The sequence below is a fragment of the Scyliorhinus torazame genome, chromosome 15, assembly GCF_047496885.1.
Source record: "Scyliorhinus torazame isolate Kashiwa2021f chromosome 15, sScyTor2.1, whole genome shotgun sequence".
Lineage (NCBI taxonomy): Eukaryota > Metazoa > Chordata > Chondrichthyes > Carcharhiniformes > Scyliorhinidae > Scyliorhinus > Scyliorhinus torazame.
This window is the reverse complement of record NC_092721.1, coordinates 202,826,366-202,854,064: the sequence shown is the minus strand read 5'-3', so window position 1 is coordinate 202,854,064 and position 27,699 is coordinate 202,826,366. Positions and strand designations below refer to the sequence as shown.

Sequence of the window (27,699 nt, the reverse complement as noted above, 5' to 3'; positions counted from 1 at the left end):
GGAATATCAGTATTGGGGATATCAGGCTGGGGTAGTGGAAATTAGACTGGAGGTGGTGACATTAGGCTGGGGGAGTGGGAGATCTGGTTTGGGGAGTGGGATTCAGACTTGGAAATGGGATAACGGAAGTAGAATCTTTTGTTAATTTTTTCATGGCATGTGGGTCCTCGAGAAGATGGTGGTGAGCCGCCTTCCTGATCTTTACAGACCACGTGCTGTAGGTACACCCACTGTGCTGTTAGGGAGGGAGTTCCAAGATTTTGACCCAATGACAGTGAAGGAACGGTGATATATTTCTGAGTCAGGATGGTGCCTGGCTTGGAGAGGAACTTGCAGGTGGTGGCATCCCCATGTGTCTGCTGCCCACGTCCTTCTAGAAGGCAGCAGCTGTGAGTTTGGAAGGTGCCGTTGAAGGAGCCTTGGTAAATTCCAACAATGCGTTATATACCTGGTACACACGGCTGCTACTGTGCATCAGTGGTGGACGGAGTGAATGTTTGTGGATGGGGTACCAATCAAGCGGGGCTGCTTTGCCCTGGGTGGCGTTGAGCTTCTTGAGTGTTGTTGGAGCTGCGCTCATCCAGGCAACTGGAGATTAGTCCATCACACTCCTGACTTGTCGATGGTGGACAGACTTTGGGGAGTCAGGAGGTGAGTTACTCACTGCAGGATTCCTCGCCTCTGACCTGCTCTGGTGTATTTATATGGCTGGGTCCAGTTCAGTTTTTGGTCAATGGTAACTCCCCCAGGATGTCGATAGTGGGGAATTCATCGATGGTAATACCTTGGAATGTCAAGGGGCGATGGAAAGACCATAAGGTTCTGGAGTAGAATTATAGGCCATTTGGCCCATCGAGTCTGCTCCGCCATTCAATCATGGCTGATATATTTCACATCCCCAGTCTATTAGACCATAAGATTATCTCTTATTGGAGATGGTCATTGTCTGGCACTTGTGTGGCATAAATGTAACTTGCTACTTGTCAGCCCAAGCCTGGATACTGTCCAGGTCTTGCTTCAATTGGACATGGACTGCATCAGTATCTGAGGAGTTGTGAATGGTGCTGAACATTGTGCAGCCATCCGCAAACATCTCCACTCCTGACATTAAGGTGGAGCAAAGGTAATTGATGAGGTAGCTGAAGATGGTTGGGCCGAGGACTCTACCCTGAGGAACTCCTGCAGTGATGTCCTGGAGCTGAGATGACTGACCTCTTAGTACCCAGAGATGTGGGGTTACGGGGATAGGGCGGTGGGATAGGCCTGGATGGGGCGCTCTTTCAGAGGCTGAATGGCCTCCTTCTGCGCTGTAGGGATTCTACGATTCGGGACTATTGCTGGAATATTGTCAAGGCCCATAGCCGTTGCAATACCCAGTGCCTTCAGACGTGTCTTGATATCACATGCAGTGAATCAAATTGGCTGATGACTGATATCTGTGATGCTGGGGCGTGCAAGTAGTCCTGTGTTGTAGCTTCACCAGGTTGGCGCCTCAATGTTAGGTACGACTGGTGCTGCTCCTAGCACCAACCAGGGGAGGGCAGTAGTTTGACATTAGACTGGGCGAGTGGAATATTGGACTGGGCGAGTGGAATATTGGACTGGGCGAGTGGAATATTGGACTGGGGAAGTGGGATGTTGGACTGGGAGAGTGGGATGTTGGACTGTGAAAGTTGAATGTTAAGCTGGAATGCTAGAGGAGCAGATGTAATAAGTTGATGCCTGTACAACATGCTTTTTGCAACTTCATATTGGCAACCTTCTCTCAACAGTGGCAAAGAGCAACTTGTGGTAGTACCAGGTATTGCGGTACCTTAGAGGCTGATGACCATTGGTTAAACCCAGGAGGTTACCATTGGCTGTTGATACGTAGCTCCGCCCTGAGAGGCGGAGTATAAGAAACGGTGCCGTCCCAGCAGCCTTCACTTTCTGTACCGAAGCTGCTGGGGAAGAGTTCTAGCAGATTAAAGCCTTCAGTTATGAAATCACTTAGCCTTGAGTGTAATTGATCGCGCATCACAACTATCTAAGGGCCGCATATCTTTGGTAATCTACAGAGTATGAGAGGCAACATGAAGCTAGTCTGATACTATAAGCATTGCCTGATATTGCAATGAGACATGAACACATTTCTCGAACCTGTTCTCCACGATTACACAATTTTCTTCATTTCTGCACTGCACTGTTCCAATATCCCAATCCCCCAGTTCATGTCAGACTCCCCCTGTCCAATGACCCACTCCCCCAGTCCCATATCCCACTCCCCCAGTCTGATATCCCACTCACCCAGTCCGATGTCCCACCCCCCCAGTCCCATATCCCACTCCCCCAGTCCGATATCCCACTCACCTAGTCCAATATCCCACTACCCCTGTCCGATATCCCATACCCGCTGTCCGATATCCCACACCCCCTGTCCAATGCCCCACCCCCCAGTCTGATATCCCACTCCACCTGTCCGATATCCCACTCCCCGTGTCTGATATCCCACTCTCCCAATCCAATATCCCTCTCCCCCTGTCTGATATCCCACTCCCGTCTGATATCCCACCCCCCCAGTCCGATATCCCTCTCCCCCTGTCTGATATCCTACACCACCTGTCCGATATCCCACTCCCCCTGTCTGATATCCCACCCCCCAAACCGATATCCCACTCCCCCTGTCCAATATCCCGCTCCCCCTGTCCATAATCCATGTCCAGTCTGATATCCCATTCCCTCAGTCCATAACCCACGCCAAATTCTGATATCCCACTCCCCCAGTCCATATTCCATTCCCTCAGTCCAGTATCCCACTCCCCCAGTTCGATATTCCAATCTCTAGTCTGATATCCCATTCCGCAGCCTGATGTCCCATTCCCCAGTCCAATATCTCACTCTCCCAGTCTGAAATCCCAGTCCCCCAGTCCTATCCTGCACCCCAGCTTGATATCCCACTCTCCCAGTCCATACCTCCCCTGCAGTCCAATATCCTGCACCCCAGTCTGATATTCCAGTCCCCCTGTCTGATATCCCACATCCCAGTCATATTCTACATCCGAGTCATATCCTACCCCCGCCCCCCCCCCCCCCCCCCAGTCTGATATCCCACTCCCCACCAGTCCAATATCCAGTCCCCCAGTCTGATATCCCACTTCCCCAGTTCGTATCCCACTCCCCTGTCCCACATCACACTCCCCTATACCATATCCCACTCCCCACTTCCAGGTCACACTCTCCACGTCCATATCAAACTTCACACATCAAACTCCCCACTTCCATATCCCACGCCCCAGTCCCATATCCTACTCCCCAGTCCCATATCCCACTTCCCCAGTCCCATATCCCACTCCCCCAGTCCCATATCCCACTCCCCAGTCCTATATCCCACTCCCCAGTCACACATCCCACTTCATCAGTCCCATGTCCCACTCCCCAGTCCGATATCCCACTCCCCCAGTCCGATATCCCACTCCCCCAGTCCGATATCCCACTCCCCCCAGTCTGAAATCCCACTCCCCCAGTCCCATATCCCACTCCCCCAGTCCGATACCCCACTCCCCCAGTCCGATATCCCACTCCCCCAGTCTGAAATCCCACTCCCCAGTCCCATATCCCACTCCCCCAGTCCCATATCCCACTCCCCCAGTCCCATATCCCACTCCCCCAGTCTGAAATCCCACTCCCCAAGTCCCATATCCCACTCCCCCGTCCGATACCCCATTTCCCCAGTCCGATATCCCACTCCCCAAGTCCGAAATCCCACTCCCCCAGTCCGATACCCCATTTCCCCAGTCCGAAATCCCCTCCCCCAGTCCGATATCCCACTCCCCCAGTCCGATTTCCCACTCCCCCAGTCTGATATCCCACTCTCCCATTCCCATTTCCCAGTCCCCAGTCTGATATCACACCATTCCGCCCGGATATGTCACTCCATTCTGGGCAGTAGCGTCCAGCAGTCTCCAGGTACAGGCCGAGACTGCAGAATCATCTCCTCTCTGGAGGACCCGCTGTAGTTGGGTTTTCCCCACCTCCAGACAGTGATGAAGACAGAGAATGCTGGAAATGTTCAGCAGGTCCGGCAGCGTCTACGGTGAGAGAAACAGAGTTAACGTTTCGAGTCCGATATGAGTCTTCAGAACTGGACCCGACATGAATCTAAGCGCAACATCACCAGCCCAGCACTGGCGATCTCTCTTGTACACGTGGCCCCTACACCGGTCGAAGTGGAAACCACAAGCTGTGAGCGGTGAGCCCACCCTCATCCAGATTTCCAGTCAGATGCCGCGCTTCAAAACTCAAATTGGGTAGGCATGCGGAAATGGAGCAGGAAATTACAGAGCAATGGAGAACACAGCAGGGGAATTGGACTAAATCAATGCCTCTTTCAATGGGCTAGCATAGTCACCATGGGCTGAATGGCCACTTCCAGCGTAGTAACATTTTAAGATTGTAGATTTGCACTAACTTTGTCAGGGGTGTGTTTCGGAGTCAGCCTCCGCGATTTATGGGAGGCAGACAAAGGATGTAATGCACTGCGAATATTTAATTGCATTTCATTCGAATAAGCAATGGTGACACTGGAACAGAGAGTAGTGGGGGCATGGAATGCACTGCCTGTGGAAGTAGTTGAGTCGGAAACATTAGGGACCTTCAAGCAGCTATTGGATAGGTACATGGATTACGGTAAAATGATATAGTGTAGATTTATTTGTTCTTAAGGGCAGCACGGTAGCATTGTGGATAGCACAATTGCTTCACAGCTCCATGGTCCCAGGTTCGATTCCGGCTTGGGTCACTGTCTGTGCGGAGTCTGCACGTCCTCCCCGTGTCTGCGTGGGTTTCCTCCGGGTGCTCCGGTTTCCTCCCACAGTCCAAAGATGTGCGGGTTAGGTGAATTGGCCAATGATAAATTGCCCTTAATGTCCAAATTGCCCTTGGTGTTGGGTGGAGGTGTTGAGTTTGGGTAGGGTGCACTTTCCAAGAGCCGGTGCAGACTCAAAGGGCCGAATGGCCTCCTTCTGCACTGTAAATTCAATGATAATCTATGATAAATCTAGGACAAAGGTTCGGCACAACATCGTGGGCCGAAGGGCCTGTTCTGTGCTGTATTTTCTATGTTCTATGTTTTGACCATTTCCTTTTATCTCTCCCCAGTCACTGTTGTACAAAAGGGTTAATGAAGCCCAGTACCGGAGTCACCTGGCGAATGAGATGATGATGTACCACCTGAAGGTGAGGAAACTCTCTGATTTCTAATGGATTTTATCTTTTGAGCAATAATTCAGACTGTCACTCCATATGCAGTACTGAGGGAGTGCTGCACTATCAGAGGGTCAGTGCTGAGGGAGTGCTGCACTGTCAGAGAGTCAGTACTGAGGGAGTGCTGCACTGTCAGAGGGTCAGTACTGAGGGAGTGCTGCACTGTCAGAGGGTCAGTACTGAGGGAGTGCTGCACTGTCAGAGGGTCAGGACTGAGGGAGTGCTGCATTGTCAGAGGGTCAGTACTGAGGGAGCGCTGCACTGTCAGAGGGTCAGTACTGAGGGAGTGCCGCACTGTCAGAGGGTCAGTACTGAGGGAGTGCTGCACTGTCAGAGGGTCAGTACTGAGGGAGTGCTGCACTGTCAGATAGTCAGTACTGAGGGAGTGCTGCACTGTCAGAGGGTCAGTACTGAGGGAGTGCTGCACTGTCAGAAGGTCAGTACTGAGGAAGTGTTGAACTGTCAGAGGGTCAGGACAGAGGGAGTGCTGCACTGTCAGAGTGTCAGTGCTGAGGGAGTGCTGCACTGTCAGAGGATCAGTACTGAGGGAGTGCTGCACTGTCAGAGGATCAATACCGAGGGAGTGTTGCACTGTCAGAGGGTCAGTACGGAGGGAGTGCTGCACTGTCAGAGGGTCAGCACTGAGGGAGTGCTGCACTGTCAGAGGGTCAGTACTGAGGGAGTGCCGCACTGTCAGAGGGTCAGTACTGAGGGAGTGCTGCACTGTCAGAGGGTCAGTACTGAGGGAGTGCCGCACTGTCAGAGGGTCAGTACTGAGGGAGTGCCGCACCGTCAGAGGGTCAGTACGGAGGGAGTGCTGCACTGTCAGAGGATCAATACTGAAGGAGTGTTGCACTGTCAGAGGGTCAGTACTGAGGGAGTGTTGCACTGTCAGAGGGTCAGTACTGAGGGAGTGCCGCACTGTCAGAGGGTCAGTACTGAGAGAATGCTGCACTGTCAGAGGGTCAGTACTGAGGGAATGCTGCACTGTTAGAGGGTCAGTACTGAGGGAATGCTGCACTGTCAGAGGGTCAGTACTGAGGGAGTGCTGCACTGTCAGAGGGTCAGTACTGAGGGAGTGCTGCACTGTCAGAGGGTCAGTACTGAGGGAGTGCTGCACTGTCAGAGGGTCAGAACTGAGGGTGTGTGGCACTGTGAGAGGGTCAGTACTGAGGGAGTGCTGCACTGTCAGAGGGTCAGTACTGAGGGAGTGCTGCACTGTCAGAGGGTCAGTACTGAGGGAGTGCCGCACTGTCAGAGGGTCAGTACTGAGGGAGTACTGCACTGTCAGAGGGTCAGTACTGAGGGAGTGCCGCATTGTCAGAGGGTCAGTACTGAGGGAGTGCTGCACTGTCAGAGAGTCAGTACTGAGGGAGTGCTGCACTGTCAGAGGGTCAGTACTGAGGGAGTGCTGCACTGTCAGAGGGTCAGTACTGAGGGAGTGCTGCACTGTCAGAGGGTCAGTACTGAGGGAGTGCTGCACTGTCAGAGGGTCAGGACCGAGGGAGTGCGGCATTGTCAGAGGGTCAGTACTGAGGGAGCGCTGCACTGTCAGAGGGTCAGTACTGAGGGAGTGCCGCACTGTCAGAGGGTCAGTACTGAGGGAGTGCTGCACTGTCAGAGGGTCAGTACTGAGGGAGTGCTGCACTGTCAGATAGTCAGTACTGAGGGAGTGCTGCACTGTCAGAGGGTCAGGACTGAGGGAGTGCTGCACTGTCAGAAGGTCAGTACTGAGGAAGTGTTGAACTGTCAGAGGGTCAGGACAGAGGGAGTGCTGCACTGTCAGAGTGTCAGTGCTGAGGGAGTGCTGCACTGTCAGAGGGTCAGTACTGAGGGAGTGCTACACTGTCAGAGGGTCAGTACTGAGGGAGTGCTGCACTGTCAGAGGGTCAGTACTGAGGGAGTGCCGCACTGTCAGAGGGTCAGTACTGAGGGAGTGCCGCACCGTCAGATGGTCAGTATGGAGGGATTGCTGCACTGTCAGAGGATCAATACTGAAGGAGTGTTGCACTGTCAGAGGGTCAGTACTGAGGGAGTGTTGCACTGTCAGAGGGTCAGTACTGAGGGAGCGCCGCACTGTCAGAGGGTCAGTACTGAGGGAGTTCTGCACTGTCAGAGGGTCAGTACTGAGAGAATGCTGCACTGTCAGAGGGTCAGTACTGAGGGAATGCTGCACTGTTAGAGGGTCAGTACTGAGGGAATGCTGCACTGTCAGAGGGTCAGTACTGAGGGAGTGCTGCACTGTCAGAGGGTCAGTACTGAGGGAGTGCTGCACTGTCAGAGGGTCAGTACTGAGGGAGTGCTGCACTGTCAGAGGGTCAGAACTGAGGGTGTGCCGCACTGTGAGAGGGTCAGTACTGAGGGAGTGCTGCACTGTCAGAGGGTCAGTACTGAGGGAGTGCTGCACTGTCAGAGGGTCAGTACTGAGGGAGTGCCGCACTGTCAGAGGGTCAGTACTGAGGGAGTACTGCACTGTCAGAGGGTCAGTACTGAGGGAGTGCTGCATTGTCAGAGGGTCAGTACTGAGGGAGTGCCGCACTGTCAGAGGGTCAGTACTGAGGGAGTGCCGCACTATCAGAGGGTCAGTACTGAGGGAGTGCCGCACTGTCAGAGGGTCAGTACTGAGGGAATGCCGCACTGTCAGAGGGTCAGTACTGAGGGAGTGCTGCGCTGTCAGAGGGTCAGTACTGAGGGAGTGCCGCACTGTCAGAGGGTCATTACTGAGGGAGTGCTGCGCTGTCAGAGGGTCAGTACTGAGGGAGTGCCGCACTGTCAGAGGGTCAGTACTGAGGGAGTGCTGCGCTGTCAGAGGGTCAGTACTGAGGGAGTGCCGCACTGTCAGAGGGTCAGTACTGAGGGAGTGCTGCGCTGACAGAGGGTCAGTACTGAGGGAGTGCTGCACTGTCAGAGGGTCAGTACTGAGGGAGTGCTGCACTGTCAGATGATTAATACTGAGGGAGTGTTGCACTGTCAGAGGGTCAGTACTGAGGGAGTGTTGCACTGTCAGAGGGTCAGTACTGAGGGAGCGCCGCACTGTCAGAGGGTCAGTACTGAGGGAGTGCTGCACTGTCAGAGGGTCAGTACTGAGAGAATGCTGCACTGTCAGAGGGTCAGTACTGAGGGAGTGCTGCACTGTCAGAGGGTCAGTACTGAGGGAGTGCTGCACTGTCAGAGGGTCAGTACTGAGGGAGTGCTGCATTGTCAGAGGGTCAGTACTGAGGGTGTGCCGCACTGTGAGAGAGTCAATACTGAGGAAGTGCTGCACTGTCAGAGGGTCAGTACTGAGGGAGTGCTGCGCTCTCAGAGGGTCAGTACTGAGGGAGTGCCGCACTGTCAGAGGGTCAGTACTGAGGGAGTGCTGCGCTGTCAGAGGGTCAGTACTGAGGGAGTGCCGCACTGTCAGAGGGTCAGAACTGAGGGAGTGCTGCACTGTCAGAGGGTCAGTACTGAGGCAGTGCTGCACTGTCAGAGGGTCAGTCCTGAGAGAATGCTGCACTGTCAGAGGGTCAGTACTGAGGGAGTGCTGCACTGTCAGAGGGTCAGTACTGAGGGAGTGCCGCACTGTCAGAGGGTCAGTGCTGAGGGAGTGCTGAACTGTCAGAGGGTCAGTACTGAGGGAGTGCAGCACTGTCAGAGGGTCAGAACTGATGGAGTGCTGCACTGTCAGAGGGTCAGTACTGAGGGAGTGCTGCACTGTCAGAGTCAGTACTGAGGGAATGCTGCACTGTCAGAGGGTCAATACTGAGGGAGTGCCGCACTGTCAGAGGGTCAGTACTGAGGGAGAGCTGCACTGTCAGAGGGTCAGTACTGAGGGAGAGCTGCACTGTCAGAGGGTCAGTACTGAGGGAGAGCTGCACTGTCAGAGGGTCAGTACTGAGGGAGAGCTGCACTGTCAGAGGGTCAGTACTGAGGGAGAGCTGCACTGTCAGAGGGTCAGTACTGAGGGAGACTCCTGTGAAGCGTCTTTGCGATGTTTCATTAAGTTGAAGGTATTATGTAAATCTAAGCCATTTATAGAATCGCTACAGTGCAGAAGGAGGCCATTCAGCCCATCAAGTCTGCACTGAGGGAGTGCTGCGGGTGGTGTACTCTGAATGGGTACGCCACCCAAGCCCACTTCGCCCCGTATTCCAACACATCCCTGGACACTGAGAGACAATTTATCATGGCCAATCCACCTACCCTGCACATCTTTGGACTGTGGGAGGAAACCGGAGCACCCGGAGGAAACCCACGCAGACACGGGGAGAACGTGCAGACTCCGCGCAGACAGTGACCCAAGCCGGGAATCAAAATATTGGTCCCTGGAGCTGTGAAACCACAGTTCTTGGGCAGCATGGTAGCACAGTGGTTAGCACAATTGCTTCACAGCTCCAGGGTCCTGGGTTCGATTCCCGGCTTGGGTCACTGCCTGTGTGGAGTCTGCACGTTCTCCCCAAGTCTGCGTGGGTTTCCTCCAGGTGCTCCGGTTTCCTCCCTAAGTCCAAAGATGTGCAGGCTAGGTGGATTGGCCATGATAAATTGCCCTTAGTGTCCAAAATTGCCCTTAGTGTTGGGTGGGGTTCCTGGGTTATGGGGATAGGGTGGAGGTGTTGACCTTGGGTAGGGGGCTCTTTCCAAGAGCCGGTGCAGACTCGATGGGCCGAATGGCCTCCTTCTGCACTGTAAATTCTATGATAACCACTGTGCCCATCGCACATCTTCCCAATCAAATCCAATTTGCCACTGGTCCACCTAAAGCAATGATGGCACAGGTGCCCAAGACGTTGGACAGGGAGTGAGAGAGAGGGAGTGGGCGTGGGCATTAGAGAGGGAGTGGGAGAGAGGGAGTGGGAGAGAGGGAGTGGGAGAGAGGGAGTGAGAGAGAGGGAGTGGGAGAGAGGGAGTGGGAGAGAGGGAGTGGGCGTGGGCATTAGAGAGGGATAGAGATAAAGAGAGATTTTGGTAGGAATAGAAACCGAGATGTATTTGGGGATGGAACAGCAAGGTTTGGGGCCCAGGCAACAGTGCACACGGCCGCCAGTGGAGACGGGTCGGAGCTTTTCGCATACACATTGCCTACCAAAGTGCTTCAAGCTAATTCAATTTATTTCTTATTGAAGTGCCGTCACTGTTATAATGGAGTAAACGCGACAGCCAACCTGTGCACAGCAGGATCCCGCAAATGGCAATACGTTGAATTGGCCGATGGGCCGAGCGGCCGTCCGTTTGTGGCCAGTCCCACCGGCGTGGGTTCCGCATGGTCCCACGCGGCAGGACCTGGCAGGAAGGTCGGCTGGGGCGGTCCTCGGGTGGGTGTGGGGGGGGATCCGACCCCGGGGGGTGGGGGGGCCACGGTGGCCTGGCCCGTGATCAGGGCCCACCGATCTGCGGGCGGGCCTGTGCCGTGGCGGCTCTCCTTCTTTCCGCGCCGCCCCCTGTCGGGCTCCATCATGGCCGGCCGCGGAGAAGAGAACCCCCCGCGCATGCGGCAAAACATGCCGGCCGTTCCACGCATGCGCGGGACCACGCCGGCCCTTTGCCGCATGCGCGAGCTCTCGCAGTCCCTTCGGTGCCGGCTGGAGCGGCGCCAACCCCTCCAGCATCCACCTAGTCCCCGCGGCAGGTGAGAATTCCTCACCTTGGGGGCCCGTTGACGCCGGAGTCATTAGCGCCGGTTTTCCCGCCAGCGTGGGGACTTAGTCCCCGCAAAGGAGAATCCGGGCCCAGGTGTTTTTTCAAGTACTTTACATTGAGAAATAAAGATTGAGCCCAGACCATAAGGCCGAGGTCCTCTGTTTTCTTTCAGAATAGTGAACGTGGGATATTTTTCCGTGTACTTGAGCAGAGAGATGGGCAGCACGGTAGCACAGTGGCTAGCACTGTGGCTTCATAGCTCCAGGGTCCCAGGTTCGATTCCCGGCTTGGGTCACTGTCTGTGCGGAGTCTGCACATCCTCCCCGTGTCTGCGTGGGTTTCCTCCGGGTGCTCCGGTTTCCTCCCACAGTCCAAAGACGTGCAGGTTAAGTGGATTGGCCATGATAAATTGCCCTTAGTGTCCAAAAAGGTTAGGAGGGGTTATTGGGTTACGGGGGTACGGTGCAAGTGAGGGCATAAGTGGGTTGCTCTTTCCAAGGGTGGGTGCACACTCAATGGGCCGAATGGTCTCTTTCTGCATTCTAGAAAGAGAGAAAGGGCTTTGGTTTAATGCCTCATTTGAAATACAGCACCTCCAACAGTGCAGCGCTCCCTCGGTACTGTCCCTCCAACAGTGCAGCGCTCCCTAGGTACTGTCCCTCCAACAGCACAGCGCTCCCTCGGTACTGTCCCTCCAACAGTGCAGCGCTCCCTCGGTACTGTCCCTCCAACAGTGCAGCGCTCCCTCGGTACTGTCCCTCCAACAGCACAGCGCTCCCTCGGTACTGTCCCTCCAACAGTGCAGCGCTCCCTCGACACTGTCCCTCCAACAGCACAGCGCTCCCTCGGTACTGTCCCTCCAACAGTGCAGCGCTCCCTCGGTACTGTCCCTCCAACAGCACAGTGCTCCCTCGGTACTGTCACTCCAACAGCACAGCGATCCCTCGGTACTGTCTCTCCAACAGCGCAACGCTCCCTCGGTACTGTCCCTCCAACAGCACAGCGCTCCCTCGGTACTGTCTCTCCAACAGCGCAGCGCTCCCTCGGTACTGTGCCTCCAACAGCGCAGCGCTCCCTCGGTACTGTCTCTCCAACAGCGCAACGCTCCCTCGATACTGTCCCTCCAACAGCACAGCGCTCCCTCGGTACTGTCTCTCCAACAGCGCAGCGCTCCCTCGGTACTGTCCCTCCAACAGTGCAGTGCTCCCTCGGTACTGTCCTTCCAACAGTGCAGTGCTCCCTCGGTACTGTCCTTCCAACAGCACAGCGCTCCCTCGGTACTGGCGCTCCAACAGCACAGTGCTCCCTCGGTACTGTCCCTCCAACAGTGCGGCGCTCCCTCGGTACTGCCCCTCCAACAGCACAGTGCTCCCTCGGTACTGTCCCTCCAACAGTGCAGCGCTCCCTCGGTACTGTCCTTCCAACAGCACAGCGCTCCCTCGGTACTGTCCCTCCAACAGTGAAGTGCTCCCTCGGTACTGTCCTTCCAACAGCGCAGCGCTGCCTCGGTACTGTCCCTCCAACAGCACAGCGCTCCCTCGGTACTGTCTCTCCAACAGCGCAGCGCTCCCTCGGTACTGTCCCTCCAACAGCACAGCGCTCCCTCGGTACTGTCTCTCCAACAGCGCAGCGCTCCCTCGGTACTGTCCCTCGAACAGTGCAGCGCTCCCTCGGTTCTGTCCCTCCAACAGTGCAGCGCTCCCTCGGTACTGTCCTTCCACTGCACAGCGCTCCCTCGGTCCAGTCCCTCCAACAGCACAGTGCTCCCTCGGTCCTTTCCCTCCAACAGCACAGCACTCCCTCAGTACTGTCCCTCCAACAGCGCAGCATCCCTCGGTATTGTCCCTCCAACAGCACAACGCTCCCTCGGTACTGTCCCTCCAACAGCACAGTGCTCCCTCAGTACTGTCCCTCCAACAGCACAGTGCTCCCTCGGTACTGCCCCTCCAACAGTGCAGCGCTCCCTCGGTACTGTCCCTCCAACAGCACAGTGCTCCCTCGGTACTGTCCCTCCAACAGTGCAGTGCTCCCTCGGTACTGTCCCTCCAACAGCGCAGCCTCCCTCGGTACTGTCCCTCCAACAGCGCAGCGCTCCCTCGGTACTGTCCCTCCAACAGCACAGTGCTCCCTCGGTACTGTCTCTCCAACAGCGCAGCATCCCTCGGTACTGTCCCTCCAACAGCACAGTGCTCCCTCGGTACTGTCTCTCCAACAGCGCAGCATCCCTCGGTACTGTCCCTCCAAAAGCACAGTGCTCCCTCGGTACTGTCCCTCCAACAGCGCAGCGCTCCCTCGGTACTGTCCCTCCAACAGCGCAGTGCTCCCTCGGTACTGTCCCTCCAACAGCGCAGCGCTCCCTCGGTACTGTCTCTCCAACAGCACAGCGCTCCCTCGGTACTGTCCCTCCAACAGCACAGCCCTCCCTCGGTACTGTCTCTCCAACAGCACAGCGCTCCCTCGGTACTGTCTCTCCAACAGTGCATCGCTCCCTCGGTACTGACCCTCCAACAGCACAGTGCTCCCTCGGTACTGTCCCTCCAACAGCGCAGCGTTCCCTCGGTACTGTCCCTCCAAAAGCGCAGTGCTCCCTCGGTACTGTCCCTCCAACAGTGCAGCGCTCCCTCGGTACTGTCCCTCCAACAGCACAGCGCTCCCTCGGTACTGTCCCTCCAACAGCACAGCCCCCCCTCGGTACTGTCTCTCCAACAGCACAGCGCTCCCTCGGTACTGTCTCTCCAACAGCGCAGCGCACCCTCGGTACTGTCCCTTGAACAGTGCAACGCTCCCTTGGTTCTGTCCCTCCAACAGCACAGCCCCCCCTCGGTACTGTCTCTCCAACAGCACAGCGCTCCCTCGGTACTGTCTCTCCAACAGCGCAGCGCACCCTCGGTACTGTCCCTTGAACAGTGCAACGCTCCCTTGGTTCTGTCCCTCCAACAGTGCAGCACTCCCTCGGTACTGCCCTCCACTGCACAGCGCTCCCTCGGTCCAGTCCCTCCAACAGTGCAGTGCTCCCTCGGTACTGTCCCTCCAACAGCACAGTGCTCCCTCGGTCCTGTCCCTCCAACTGCACAGCACTCCCTCCGTATTGTCCCTCCAACAGCGCAGCATCCCTCGGTATTGTCCCTCCAACAGCACAGCGCTCCATCGGTACTGTCCCTCCAACAGCACAGTGCTCCCTCGGTACTGTCCCTCCAACAGCGCAGCGCTCCCTCGGTACTGTCCCTCCAACAGCACAGCGCTCCCTCGGTACTGTCCCTCCAACAGAACAGTGCTCCCGAGGTACTGTCCTTCCAACAGTGCAGCGCTCCCTCGGTACTGTCCCTCCAACAGCGCAGCGCTCCCTCGGTACTGTCTCTCCAACAGCACAGCGCTCCCTCGGTACTGTCCCTCCAACAGCACAGCCCTCCCTCGGTACTGTCTCTCCAACAGCACAGCGCTCCCTCGGTACTGTCTCTCCAACAGTGCATCGCTCCCTCGGTACTGACCCTCCAACAGCACAGCGCTCCCTCGGTACTGTCTCTCCAACAGTGCATCGTTCCCTCGGTACTGACCCTCCAACAGCACAGTGCTCCCTCGGTACTGTCCCTCCAACAGCGCAGCGCTCCCTCGGTACTGTCCCTCCAACAGCGCAGTGCTCCCTCGGTACTGTCCCTCCAACAGTGCAGCGCTCCCTCGGTACTGTCCCTCCAACAGCACAGCGCTCCCTCGGTACTGTCCTTCCAACAGCACAGCCCCCCCTCGGTACTGTCCCTCCAACAGTGCAGTGCTCCCTCGGTACTGTCTCTCCAACAGCGCAACGCTCCCTCGGTACTGTCCCTCCAACAGCACAGCGCTCCCTCGGTACTGTCTCTCCAACAGCGCAGCGCTCCCTCGGTACTGTCCCTCCAACAGCGCAGCGCTCCCTCGGTACTGTCTCTCCAACAGCGCAACGCTCCCTCGATACTGTCCCTCCAACAGCACAGCGCTCCCTCGGTACTGTCTCTCCAACAGCGCAGCACTCCCTCGGTACTGTCCCTCCAACAGTGCAGCACTCCCTCGGTACTGTCTCTCCAACAGCGCAGCACTCCCTCGGTACTGTCCCTCGAACAGTGCAGCACTCCCTCGGTACTGTCCTTCCAACAGTGCAGTGCTCCCTCGGTACTGTCCTTCCAACAGCACAGTGCTCCCTCGGTACTGTCTCTCCAACAGCACAGCGCTCCCTCGGTACTGTCCCTCCAACAGTGCGGCGCTCCCTCGGTACTGTCCTTCCAACAGTGCAGTGCTCCCTCGGTACTGTCCTTCCAACAGCACAGTGCTCCCTCGGTACTGTCTCTCCAACAGCACAGCGCTCCCTCGGTACTGTCCCTCCAACAGTGCGGAGCTCCCTCGGTACTGTCCTTCCAACAGCACAGCGCTCCCTCGGTACTGGCGCTCCAACAGCACAGTGCTCCCTCGGTACTGTCCCTCCAACAGTGCGGCGCTCCCTCGGTACTGTCCCTCCAACAGCACAGTGCTCCCTCGGTACTGTCCCTCCAACAGTGCAGCGCTCCCTCGGTACTGTCCTTCCAACAGCACAGCGCTCCCTCGGTACTGTCCCTCCAACAGTGAAGTGCTCCCTCGGTACTGTCCTTCCAACAGCGCAGCGCTCCCTCGGTACTGTCCCTCCAACAGCACAGCGCTCCCTCGGTACTGTCTCTCCAACAGCGCAGCGCTCCCTCGGTACTGTCCCTCCAACAGCACAGCGCTCCCTCGGTACTGTCTCTCCAACAGCGCAGCGCTCCCTCGGTACTGTCCCTCGAACAGTGCAGCGCTCCCTCGGTACTGTCCTTCCACTGCACAGCGCTCCCTCGGTCCAGTCCCTCCAACAGTGCAGTGCTCCCTCGGTACTGTCCCTCCAACAGCACAGCACTCTCTCAGTACTGTCCCTCCAACAGCGCAGCATCCCTCGGTATTGTCCCTCCAACAGCACAACGCTCCCTTGGTACTGTCCCTCCAACAGCACAGTGCTCCCTCAGTACTGTCCCTCCAACAGCACAGTGCTCCCTCGGTACTGTCCCTCCAACAGTGCAGCGCTCCCTCGGTACTGTCCCTCCAACAGCACAGTGCTCCCACGGTACTGTCCCTCCAACAGTGCAGTGCTCCCTCGGTACTGTCCCTCCAACAGCGCAGCCTCCCTCGGTACTGTCCCTCCAACAGCGCAGCGCTCCCTCGGTACTGTCCCTCCAACAGCACAGTGCTCCCTCGGTACTGTCTCTCCAACAGCGCAGCATCCCTCGGTACTGTCCCTCCAACAGCACAGTGCTCCCTCGGTACTGTCTCTCCAACATCGCAGCATCCCTCGGTACTGTCCCTCCAACAGCACAGCGCTCCCTCGGTACTGTCCCTCCAACAGCACAGTGCTCCCTCGGTACTGTCCCTCCAACAGCGCAGCGCTCCCTCGGTACTGTCCCTCCAACAGCGCAGTGCTCCCTCGGTACTGTCCCTCCAACAGCGCAGCGCTCCCTCGGTACTGTCTCTCCAACAGCACAGCGCTCCCTCGGTACTGTCCCTCCAACAGCACAGCCCTCCCTCGGTACTGTCTCTCCAACAGCGCAGCGCTCCCTCGGTACTGTCCCTCCAACAGCGCAGTGCTCCCTCGGTACTGTCTCTCCAACAGCACAGCCCTCCCTCGGTACTGACCCTCCAACAGCACAGTGCTCCCTCGGTACTGTCCCTCCAACAGCGCAGCGCTCCCTCGGTACTGTCCCTCCAACAGCGCAGTGCTCCCTCGGTACTGTCCCTCCAACAGTGCAGCGCTCCCTCGGTACTGTCCCTCCAACAGCACAGCGCTCCCTCGGTACTGTCCCTCCAACAGCACAGCCCCCCCTCGGTACTGTCTCTCCAACAGCACAGCGCTCCCTCGGTACTGTCTCCCCAACAGCGCAGCGCACCCTCGGTACTGTCCCTTGAACAGTGCAACGCTCCCTTGGTTCTGTCCCTCCAACAGCACAGCCCCCCCTCGGTACTGTCTCTCTAACAGCACAGCGCTCCCTCGGTACTGTCTCTCCAACAGCACAGCGCACCCTCGGTACTGTCCCTCCAACAGCACAGCGCTCCCTCGGTACTGTCTCTCCAACAGCGCAGCGCACCCTCGGTACTGTCCCTTGAACAGTGCAACGCTCCCTTGGTTCTGTCCCTCCAACAGCACAGCCCCCCCTCGGTACTGTCTCTCCAACAGCACAGCGCTCCCTCGGTACTGTCTCTCCAACAGCGCAGCGCACCCTCGGTACTGTCCCTTGAACAGTGCAACGCTCCCTTGGTTCTGTCCCTCCAACAGTGCAGCACTCCCTCGGTACTGTCCTTCCACTGCACAGCGCTCCCTCGGTCCAGTCCCTCCAACAGTGCAGTGCTCCCTCGGTACTGTCCCTCCAACAGCACAGTGCTCCCTCGGTCCTGTCCCTCCAACAGCACAGCACTCCCTCCGTATTGTCCCTCCAACAGCGCAGCATCCCTCGGTATTGTCCCTCCAACAGCACAGCGCTCCATCGGTACTGTCCCTCCAACAGCACAGTGCTCCCTCGGTACTGTCCCTCCAACAGCGCAGCGCTCCCTCGGTACTGTCCCTCCAACAGCACAGCGCTCCCTCGGTACTGTCCCTCCAACAGAACAGTGCTCCCTCGGTACTGCCCTTCCAACAGTGCAGCGCTTCCTCGGTACTGTCCCTCCAACAGCACAGCGCTCCCTCGGTACTGTCCCTCCAACAGAACAGTGCTCCCTCGGTACTGTCCTTCCAACAGTGCAGCGCTCCCTCGGTACTGTCCTTCCAACAGTGCAGCGCTCCCTCGGTACTGTCTCTCCAACAGCACAGCGCTCCCTTGGTACTGTCCCTCCAACAGCACAGCCCTCCCTCGGTACTGTCTCTCCAACAGCACAGCGCTCCCTCGGTACTGTCTCTCCAACAGTGCATCGCTCCCTCTGTACTGACCCTCCAACAGCACAGTGCTCCCTCGGTACTGTCCCTCCAACAGTGCATCGCTCCCTCGGTACTGACCCTCCAACAGCACAGTGCTCCCTCGGTACTGTCCCTCCAACAGCGCAGCGCTCCCTCGGTACTGTCGCTCCAACAGCGCAGTGCTCCCTCGGTACTGTCCCTCCAACAGTGCAGCGCTCCCTCGGTACTGTCCCTCCAACAGCACAGCGCTCCCTCGGTACTGTCCCTCCAACAGCACAGCCCCCCCTCGGTACTGTCCCTCCAACAGCACAGCGCTCCCTCGGTACTGTCCCTCCAACAGTGCAGTGCTCCCTCGGTACTGTCCCTCCAACAGCACAGCACTCTCTCAGTACTGTCCCTCCAACAGCGCAGCATCCCTCGGTATTGTCCCTCCAACAGCACAACGCTCCCTTGGTACTGTCCCTCCAACAGCACAGTGCTCCCTCAGTACTGTCCCTCCAACAGCACAGTGCTCCCTCGGTACTGTCCCTCCAACAGTGCAGCGCTCCCTCGGTACTGTCCCTCCAACAGCACAGTGCTCCCACGGTACTGTCCCTCCAACAGTGCAGTGCTCCCTCGGTACTGTCCCTCCAACAGCGCAGCCTCCCTCGGTACTGTCCCTCCAACAGCGCAGCGCTCCCTCGGTACTGTCCCTCCAACAGCACAGTGCTCCCTCGGTACTGTCTCTCCAACAGCGCAGCATCCCTCGGTACTGTCCCTCCAACAGCACAGTGCTCCCTCGGTACTGTCTCTCCAACATCGCAGCATCCCTCGGTACTGTCCCTCCAACAGCACAGCGCTCCCTCGGTACTGTCCCTCCAACAGCACAGTGCTCCCTCGGTACTGTCCCTCCAACAGCGCAGCGCTCCCTCGGTACTGTCCCTCCAACAGCGCAGTGCTCCCTCGGTACTGTCCCTCCAACAGCGCAGCGCTCCCTCGGTACTGTCTCTCCAACAGCACAGCGCTCCCTCGGTACTGTCCCTCCAACAGCACAGCCCTCCCTCGGTACTGTCTCTCCAACAGCGCAGCGCTCCCTCGGTACTGTCCCTCCAACAGCGCAGTGCTCCCTCGGTACTGTCTCTCCAACAGCACAGCCCTCCCTCGGTACTGACCCTCCAACAGCACAGTGCTCCCTCGGTACTGTCCCTCCAACAGCGCAGCGCTCCCTCGGTACTGTCCCTCCAACAGCGCAGTGCTCCCTCGGTACTGTCCCTCCAACAGTGCAGCGCTCCCTCGGTACTGTCCCTCCAACAGCACAGCGCTCCCTCGGTACTGTCCCTCCAACAGCACAGCCCCCCCTCGGTACTGTCTCTCCAACAGCACAGCGCTCCCTCGGTACTGTCTCCCCAACAGCGCAGCGCACCCTCGGTACTGTCCCTTGAACAGTGCAACGCTCCCTTGGTTCTGTCCCTCCAACAGCACAGCCCCCCCTCGGTACTGTCTCTCTAACAGCACAGCGCTCCCTCGGTACTGTCTCTCCAACAGCACAGCGCACCCTCGGTACTGTCCCTCCAACAGCACAGCGCTCCCTCGGTACTGTCTCTCCAACAGCGCAGCGCACCCTCGGTACTGTCCCTTGAACAGTGCAACGCTCCCTTGGTTCTGTCCCTCCAACAGCACAGCCCCCCCTCGGTACTGTCTCTCCAACAGCACAGCGCTCCCTCGGTACTGTCTCTCCAACAGCGCAGCGCACCCTCGGTACTGTCCCTTGAACAGTGCAACGCTCCCTTGGTTCTGTCCCTCCAACAGTGCAGCACTCCCTCGGTACTGTCCTTCCACTGCACAGCGCTCCCTCGGTCCAGTCCCTCCAACAGTGCAGTGCTCCCTCGGTACTGTCCCTCCAACAGCACAGTGCTCCCTCGGTCCTGTCCCTCCAACAGCACAGCACTCCCTCCGTATTGTCCCTCCAACAGCGCAGCATCCCTCGGTATTGTCCCTCCAACAGCACAGCGCTCCATCGGTACTGTCCCTCCAACAGCACAGTGCTCCCTCGGTACTGTCCCTCCAACAGCGCAGCGCTCCCTCGGTACTGTCCCTCCAACAGCACAGCGCTCCCTCGGTACTGTCCCTCCAACAGAACAGTGCTCCCTCGGTACTGCCCTTCCAACAGTGCAGCGCTTCCTCGGTACTGTCCCTCCAACAGCACAGCGCTCCCTCGGTACTGTCCCTCCAACAGAACAGTGCTCCCTCGGTACTGTCCTTCCAACAGTGCAGCGCTCCCTCGGTACTGTCCTTCCAACAGTGCAGCGCTCCCTCGGTACTGTCTCTCCAACAGCACAGCGCTCCCTTGGTACTGTCCCTCCAACAGCACAGCCCTCCCTCGGTACTGTCTCTCCAACAGCACAGCGCTCCCTCGGTACTGTCTCTCCAACAGTGCATCGCTCCCTCTGTACTGACCCTCCAACAGCACAGTGCTCCCTCGGTACTGTCCCTCCAACAGTGCATCGCTCCCTCGGTACTGACCCTCCAACAGCACAGTGCTCCCTCGGTACTGTCCCTCCAACAGCGCAGCGCTCCCTCGGTACTGTCGCTCCAACAGCGCAGTGCTCCCTCGGTACTGTCCCTCCAACAGTGCAGCGCTCCCTCGGTACTGTCCCTCCAACAGCACAGCGCTCCCTCGGTACTGTCCCTCCAACAGCACAGCCCCCCCTCGGTACTGTCTCTCCAACAGCACAGCGCTCCCTCGGTACTGTCCCTCCAACAGCACAGCGCTCCCTCGGTACTGTCCCTCCAACAGTGCAGCGCTCCCTCGGTACTGTCCCTCCAACAGCACAGCGCTCCCTCGGTACTGTCCCTCCAACAGTGCAGCAAACTGAGTTGGTGATCTGTGAGAACGCAGAATTGGAGGAGCAGCAGATATCTCCCAGGGTTGTAGAGCTGGAGGAGATTGCAGAGATAGGGAGGGACAAGGATGCGATTTAAACATTCTGGCCGTTTGGAGCCGATGTAGGTTGGCGGGCACAAAAGTTAACCCGTGGATGGCACTGTCAGCTCCGTCACTTCCTCACGGTTTGGGTGAAGTGAAGATGATGAGAGGGTGGAGCATGAGGAAGCCGGCTCGTTCTTGGAGCTAGAAGGGATTGAGTCTGCAAGCTGAGTGGACTGCAAAGAGTGACAGTCTTGATGGGTCAAATGGGCTTTTGCCGTTGTTAATGGATCTTGTGTTAATTGCAGGTCACCAACGAAGAGGTGATGAAAATGCTGAGGTACGGCATACAACCAGCCGATGAAATTCACCAAGACTTTTCCAAACTCTCCTTCACACCCCGCTCTATTCCTGAAGACAACACCACCATGGTAAGCTTATTGCTGGGGCGATGCTGGTGGTGCAGTGGTAATGTCACTGGGCTAGTAATCCAGAGGCCCAGATTAATGGGTTCAAATCCCACCCCGGCAGCTAGTGGAATTCAAAGTCAATGAATAAATCTGGAATTTAAAGCCAGTCCCACAGACGGTGACCATTGTCGATTGTTGTAAAAACCCATCTGGTTCACGAACGTCCTTTAGGGAAGGAAATCGGCCGTCCTTACCTGGCCTGGCCTACACGTGACTCCAGACCCACGGCAATGTGGTTGCCTTCTGAATTGGCTGAGCGAGACGCACAGTTCAAGGGCAATTAGGGATGGGCATGCATGGGGAACTCACAATCACAAGGTGTGGCCAAAGCTACTAACAAGAGATCCATTAAAAGGGGAAATATTTAAGTGCATGAGGCAGAAAGTTACAGAGGTGGATAGATACATTATTGGTTGAGTGCAAAATCAACATGGCAGAAGTTGCAAATAAAACAAGTAATCAGAATTCGTAACATAGTTGTGGACAATTATTAAGGTGAGAGTGACTGCCCTTGGCATCAAGGCAGTGGCATAGTGGTATTGTCACTGGACGAGTAATCCAAAGACCCAGAGTACTCTGGGGTCCCAGGTTCAAATCCAGCCACTGCAGATGGTGAAATTTGAATTCAATTTTGGGCAGCACGGTAGCACAGTGGTTAGCACTGTGGCTTCACAGCGCCAGGGTCCCAGGTTAGATTCCACGCTGGGTCACTGTCTGTGCGGAGTCTGCGCGTTCTCCCCGTGTCTGCGTGGGTTTCCTCCAGGTGCTCCGGTTTCCTCCCACAGTCCAAAGGCGTGCGGGTTAGGTGGATTGGCCATGCTAAATTGTCCTTACTGACCTCCTGATTCCCATCGGCTCCAATTTTGCTCAGAGCTCCTTGATGCCATACTCGGTCTTAGAACATACAGTGCAGAAGGGGGCCGTTCGGCCCATCAAGTCTGCACCGACCCACTTAAGCCCTCACTTCCGCCCTATCCCCATAACCCAATAACCCCTTCTAACCTTTTTCGTCACTAAGGGCAATTTATCATGGCCAATCCACCAAGGGTCATGACCTTTTTGGAGGTCAGTCATCTCAGCTCCTGGACATCACTGCAGGAGTTCCTCAGGGTAGTGTCCTGGACCCAACCATCTTCAGCTGCTTCAACATAAGGTCAGAAGTGGGGATGTTTGCGGATGACTGTACAATGTTCAGCACCACACAGGACTACTTGTGTGCCAAACAGCGGGAGCGGCAAGTAACACAGCCAAGCGATTCCACAACCAACACATCAGATCTAAGCTCTGCAGTCCTGCCACTTCAGTAAGGCCTTTGGCAAGGTCCCTCATGGCAGACTGGTACAAAAGGCGAAGTCACACGGGATCAGGGGTGAGCTGGCAAGATGGATACAGAACTGGCTAGGTCATAGAACAGTACGAAGTCTTACAACACCAGGTTAAAGTCCAACAGGTTTGTTTCGATGTCACTAGCTTTCGGAGCGCTGCTCCTTCCTCAGGTGAATGAAGAGGTATGTTCCAGAAACACATATATATATACGCTTCATTCTGGATGACAACGTCTTCACCTTCGACAACAAGTTCTTCATCCAGATGCACGGAACAGCCATGGGGATCAAATTTGCACCCCAATACGCCAACATCTTCATGCACAAGTTTGAACAAGACCTCCTCACCGCACAGGACCTTCAACCGACGTTATACACCAGATACATGGATTACATTTTTTTCCTTTGGACCCACGGCGAAGAATCACTGAAATGACTACACAATGACATTAATAAGTTCCATCCAACCATCAGACTCACCATGGACTACTCTCCAAAATCAGTTGCATTCTTGGACACACTCGTCTCCATCAAGGACGGTCACCTCAGCACTTCGCTTTACCGCAAACCCACGGATAACCTCATGATGCTCCACTTCTCCAGCTTCCACCCTAAACACATTAAAGAAGCCAACCTCCTATGGACAAGCGCTCCGTATACACAGGATCTGCTCAGACGAGGAGGAGCGTAACAGACATCTACAGACGTTGAAAGATGCCCTCGTACGAACGGGATATGACACTCGACTCATCGATCGACAGTTCCAACGCGCCACAGCGAAAAACCGCACCAGCCTCCTCAGAAGACAAACATGGGACGCAACCGACAGAATACCCTTCGTCGTCCAGTACTTCCCCGGAGCGGAGAAACTACGTCATCTTCTTCACAGCCTTCAACACGTCATTGATGACGATGAACATCTTGCCAAGGTCATCCCCACACCCCCACTACTTGCCTTCAAACAACCGCACAACCTCAAACAAACCATTGTTTGCAGCAAACTACCCAGTCTTCAGAACAGTGACCACGACACCACACAACCCTGCCATGGCAATCTCTGCAATACGTGCCAGATCATCGACATGGTACCACTATTACGCGTGAGAACACCACCCACCAGGTACGCGGTACATACTCGTGCGACTCGACCAACGTTGTCTACCTCATACAGGAAAGGATGTCCCGAAGCGTGGTACATTGGCGAGACCATGCAGACGCTGCGACAACGAATGAACGGACATCGCGCAACAATCACCAGGCAGGAATGTTCCCTTCCAGTCGGGGAACACTTCAGCAGTCAAGGGCATTCAGCCTCTGATCTCCGGGTAAGCGTTCTCCAAGGCGGCCTTCAGGACCCGCGACAACGCAGAATCGCCGAGCAGAAACTTATAGCCAAGTTCCGCACACATGAGTGCGGCCTCAACCGGGACCTGGGATTCATGTCGCATTACATTCATCCCCCACCACCTGGCCTGCGAAATCCTACCAACTGTCCTGGCTTGACACAATTCACACCTCTTTAACCTGGGGTTACCACATCTCTGGATCTGTAAAGATTTAATCACCTGCTAATGGTCGCATTCCAAGCATTGTTTGGCATCTTTGAATCTGTCTATATATGTGTTTCTGGAACATACCTCTTCATTCACCTGAGGAAGGAGCAGCGCTCCGAAAGCTAGTGACATCGAAACAAACCTCTAGGACTTTAACCTGGTGTTGTAAGACTTCGTACTGTGCTCACCCCAGTCCAACGCCGGCATCTCCACATCATAGGTCATAGAAGGCAGAGAGTAGCAATTGAAGGATGCTTTTCTGATTGGAGGGCTATGACTAGTGGTGTTCCGCAGGGATCAGTGCTGGGACCTTTGCTGTTTGTAGTATATATAAATGATTTGGAGGAAAATGTAACTGGTCTGATTAGTAAGTTTGCAGACGACACGAAGGTTGGTGGCATTGCGGATAGCGATGAGGACTGTCAGAGGATACAGCAGGATTTAGATTGTTTGGAGACTTGGGCGGAGAGATGTGAGGTAATGCATTTTGGAAGGTCTAATACAGGTAGAGAATATACAGTGAATGGTAGAACCCTCAAGAGTATTGAAAGTCAGAGAGATCTAGATGTACAGGTCCACAGGACACTGAAAGGGGCAACACAGGTGGAGAAGGTAGTCAAGAAGGCATACGGCATGCTTGCCTTCATTGGCCGGGGCATTGAGTATAAAAATTAGCAAGTCATGTTGCAAATGTATGGAACCTTTGTTAGGCCACACTTGGAGTATAGTGTTCAATTCTGGTCGCCACATTACCAGAAGGATGTGGAGGCTTTAGAGAGGGTGCAGAAGAGATTTACCAGAATGTTGCCTGGCATGGAGAGCATTAGCTATGAGGAGCGGTTGAATACACTTGATTTGTTCTCACTGGAACGAAGGAGGTTGAGGGGCGACCTGATAGAGGTCTACAAAATTATGAGGGGCATAGACAGAGTGGATAGTCAGAGGCATTTCCCAAGGGTAGAGGGGTCAATTACTAGGGGGCATAGGTTTAAGGTATGAGGGGCAAGGTTTAGAGGAGATGTACGAGGCAAGTTTTTTTACAAAGAGGGTAGTGGGAGCCTGGAACTCGTTACCGGAGGTGGTGGTGGAAGCAGGGACGACAGTGACATTTAAGGGGCATCTTGACAAATGCAAGAATAGGATGGGAATAGAGGGATACGGACCCAGGAAGTGTATAAGATTTTAGTTTAGACGGGCAGCATGGTCGGCACGGGCTTGGAGGGCCGAATGGCCTGTTCCTGTGCTGTACATTTCTTTGTTCTTTGGTCTTTGTACATCCAGCCATGAATGGTGGTGGACAATTAAACAACTCACTGGAGGTGGAGGCTACACAAATACCCCCATCCTTAATGATGGAGGAGCCCAGCACATCTGTGCAAAAGGCAAGACTGAAGCATTCGCAAGAACCTTCAGCCAGGAGCGCCGAGTGGATGATCCATCTCGGTCTCCTCCGGAGGTCCCCAGCATCACAGATGCCAGACTTCAGCCAATACGATTCACTCCACGTGATATCAGGAAACGGCTGAAGGCACTGGACACTGCAAAGGCTATGGGTCCAGACAATATTCCGGCAATTGTACTGAAGACTTGTGCTCCAGAACTGGCCGTACCCCCTAGCCAAGCTGTTCCAGTACAGCTACAACACTGGCATCTACCCGGCAATGTGGAAAATTACCCAGGTGTGTCCTGTACACAAGAAACAGGACAAATCCAACCCAGCCAATCACCATCCTATCAGTCTACTCTCCATCATCAGTAAAGTGATGGAAGGAGTCGTCAACAGTGCTACCATTAGTAATAATAATCTTCATTGTCACAAGTAGCCTTACATTAACACTGCAATGATGTTACTGTGAAAACCCCTAGTCGCCACATTCCGGCACCTGTTCAGGTACACAGAGGGAGAATTCACCTAACAAGCACGTCTTTCGGGGCTTGTGGGAGGAAAATCGGAGCACTCGGAGGAAACCCACACAGACACGGGGAGAATGTGCAGACTCCGCATGGTGACGCACGCCTGGAATCGAACCCAGATCGCTGGCTCTGTGAAGCAACAGTGCTAACCACTGTGCTACCGTGCCGCCCTTGTGGCGCTTACTCAGCAATAACCTGATCACGGACGATCAGTTTGGGTTCCGCTAGGGTCACTCAGCTCCTGACCTCATTACAGCCTTGGTTCAAACATGGACAAAAGAGCTGAATGCCAGAGGTGAGGTGAGAGTGACTGCCCTTTGACATCAAGGCAGCATTTGACCGAGTGTGGCAACAAGGAGCCCGAGCTAAACTGGAGTCCATGGGAATCAGGGGGAAAACTCTCCGCTGGATGGAGTCATACCCGACACAAAGGAAGATGGCTGTGATTGTTGGAGATCAATCATCTCAGCTCCAGGACATCACCGCAGGAGATCCTCAGGCTCGTGTCTGAGGCCCAACCATCTTCAGCTGCTTCCATCAACGACCTCCCTTCCAGCATAAGGTCAGAAATGGGGTTTGCGGATGGCTGCACAATGTTCAGCACCATTCGCGACTCCTCAGATAATGAAGCAGTCCCTGTCCAAATGCAGCAAGACCTGGACAATATCCAGGCTTGGGCTGACAAGTGGCAAGTTACATTCACGCCACACAAGTGCCAGGCAATGACCATCTCCTATAAGAGAGGATCTAACCACCGCCCTTGACATTCAATGACATTACCATCACTGAATCCCTCACAATCAACATCCTGGGGTTACCATGGATCAGACACTGAACTGGACCCAGCCACATTAATACTGTGGCTACCAGGGCAGTTGAAAAACTAGGAATCCTACGGCAAGTAACTCACCTCCTGACTCCCCAAAAGCCTGTCCACCATCTACAAGGCCCAAGTCAGGAGTGTGATGGAATACTCTCCACTTGCCTGGATGAGCGCAGCTCCAACAACAAGAAGCTCAACACCATCCAGGACAAAGCAGCCCCGCTTGATTGCTCCCCCTTCCACAAACATTCAAACCCTCCACCACTGACGAACAGTGACAGCCGTGTGTACCATCTACAAGACGCACTGCAGTAACTCACCAAGGTTCCTTAGGCAGCACCTTCCAAACCCACGACCACTGCTATCTAGATGGACAAGGGCAGCAGATACCTGGGAACCCCACCACCTGGAGGTTCTCCTCCAAGTTACTCACCGCCCTGACTTGGAAATATATTTGCCGTTTCTTCACTGTCGCTGGGACAAAAACCTGGAACTCCCTCCCTAACAGCACAGTGGGTGTACCTACACCTCAGGGACTGCAGCGGTTCAAGAAGGCACCTCACCTCCACCTTCTGAAGGGCAACTGGGGATGGGCAATAAATGCTGGGCTAGCCAGCTGACTGGGTGAGATGCTCATTCAGACTGCCAGCACAGACATTGTGGGTCGAATAGCCATCTTCAGTGTTTAAATAGTTCTGTGATTATGTTGAAGGTTGAAGTATATAAATATACTTTTAAAAATAAATTTAGAGCATCCAATTATTTTCTTCCCAATTAAGGGACAATTAGCGTGGCCAATCCACCTCGCCTGCACATCTTTGGGTTGTGGGGGTGAAACCCACCCAGACACGGGGAGAATATGCAAACTCCACACGGACAGTGACCCAGGGCCGGGATCGAACCCGGGTCCACAGCGCCGTGAGGCAGCAGTGCCAACCA

General features: G+C 55.7%; 1 protein-coding gene across 14 annotated transcripts in view; it reads left to right on the top strand.

The window, feature by feature from the left end:
• The window catches only part of pde2a (phosphodiesterase 2A), a 698,440-nt gene that overhangs the window by 577,666 nt on the left and 93,075 nt on the right, over positions 1-27,699 (top strand). For all 14 annotated transcript variants that reach the window (XM_072477464.1, XM_072477463.1, XM_072477456.1 and 11 more), the window contains 2 exons: positions 5,137-5,214; positions 20,984-21,106. In XM_072477464.1, the coding sequence (XP_072333565.1) occupies positions 5,137-5,214; positions 20,984-21,106 (201 nt within the window). The remainder of the gene's footprint in view (positions 1-5,136; positions 5,215-20,983; positions 21,107-27,699) is intronic.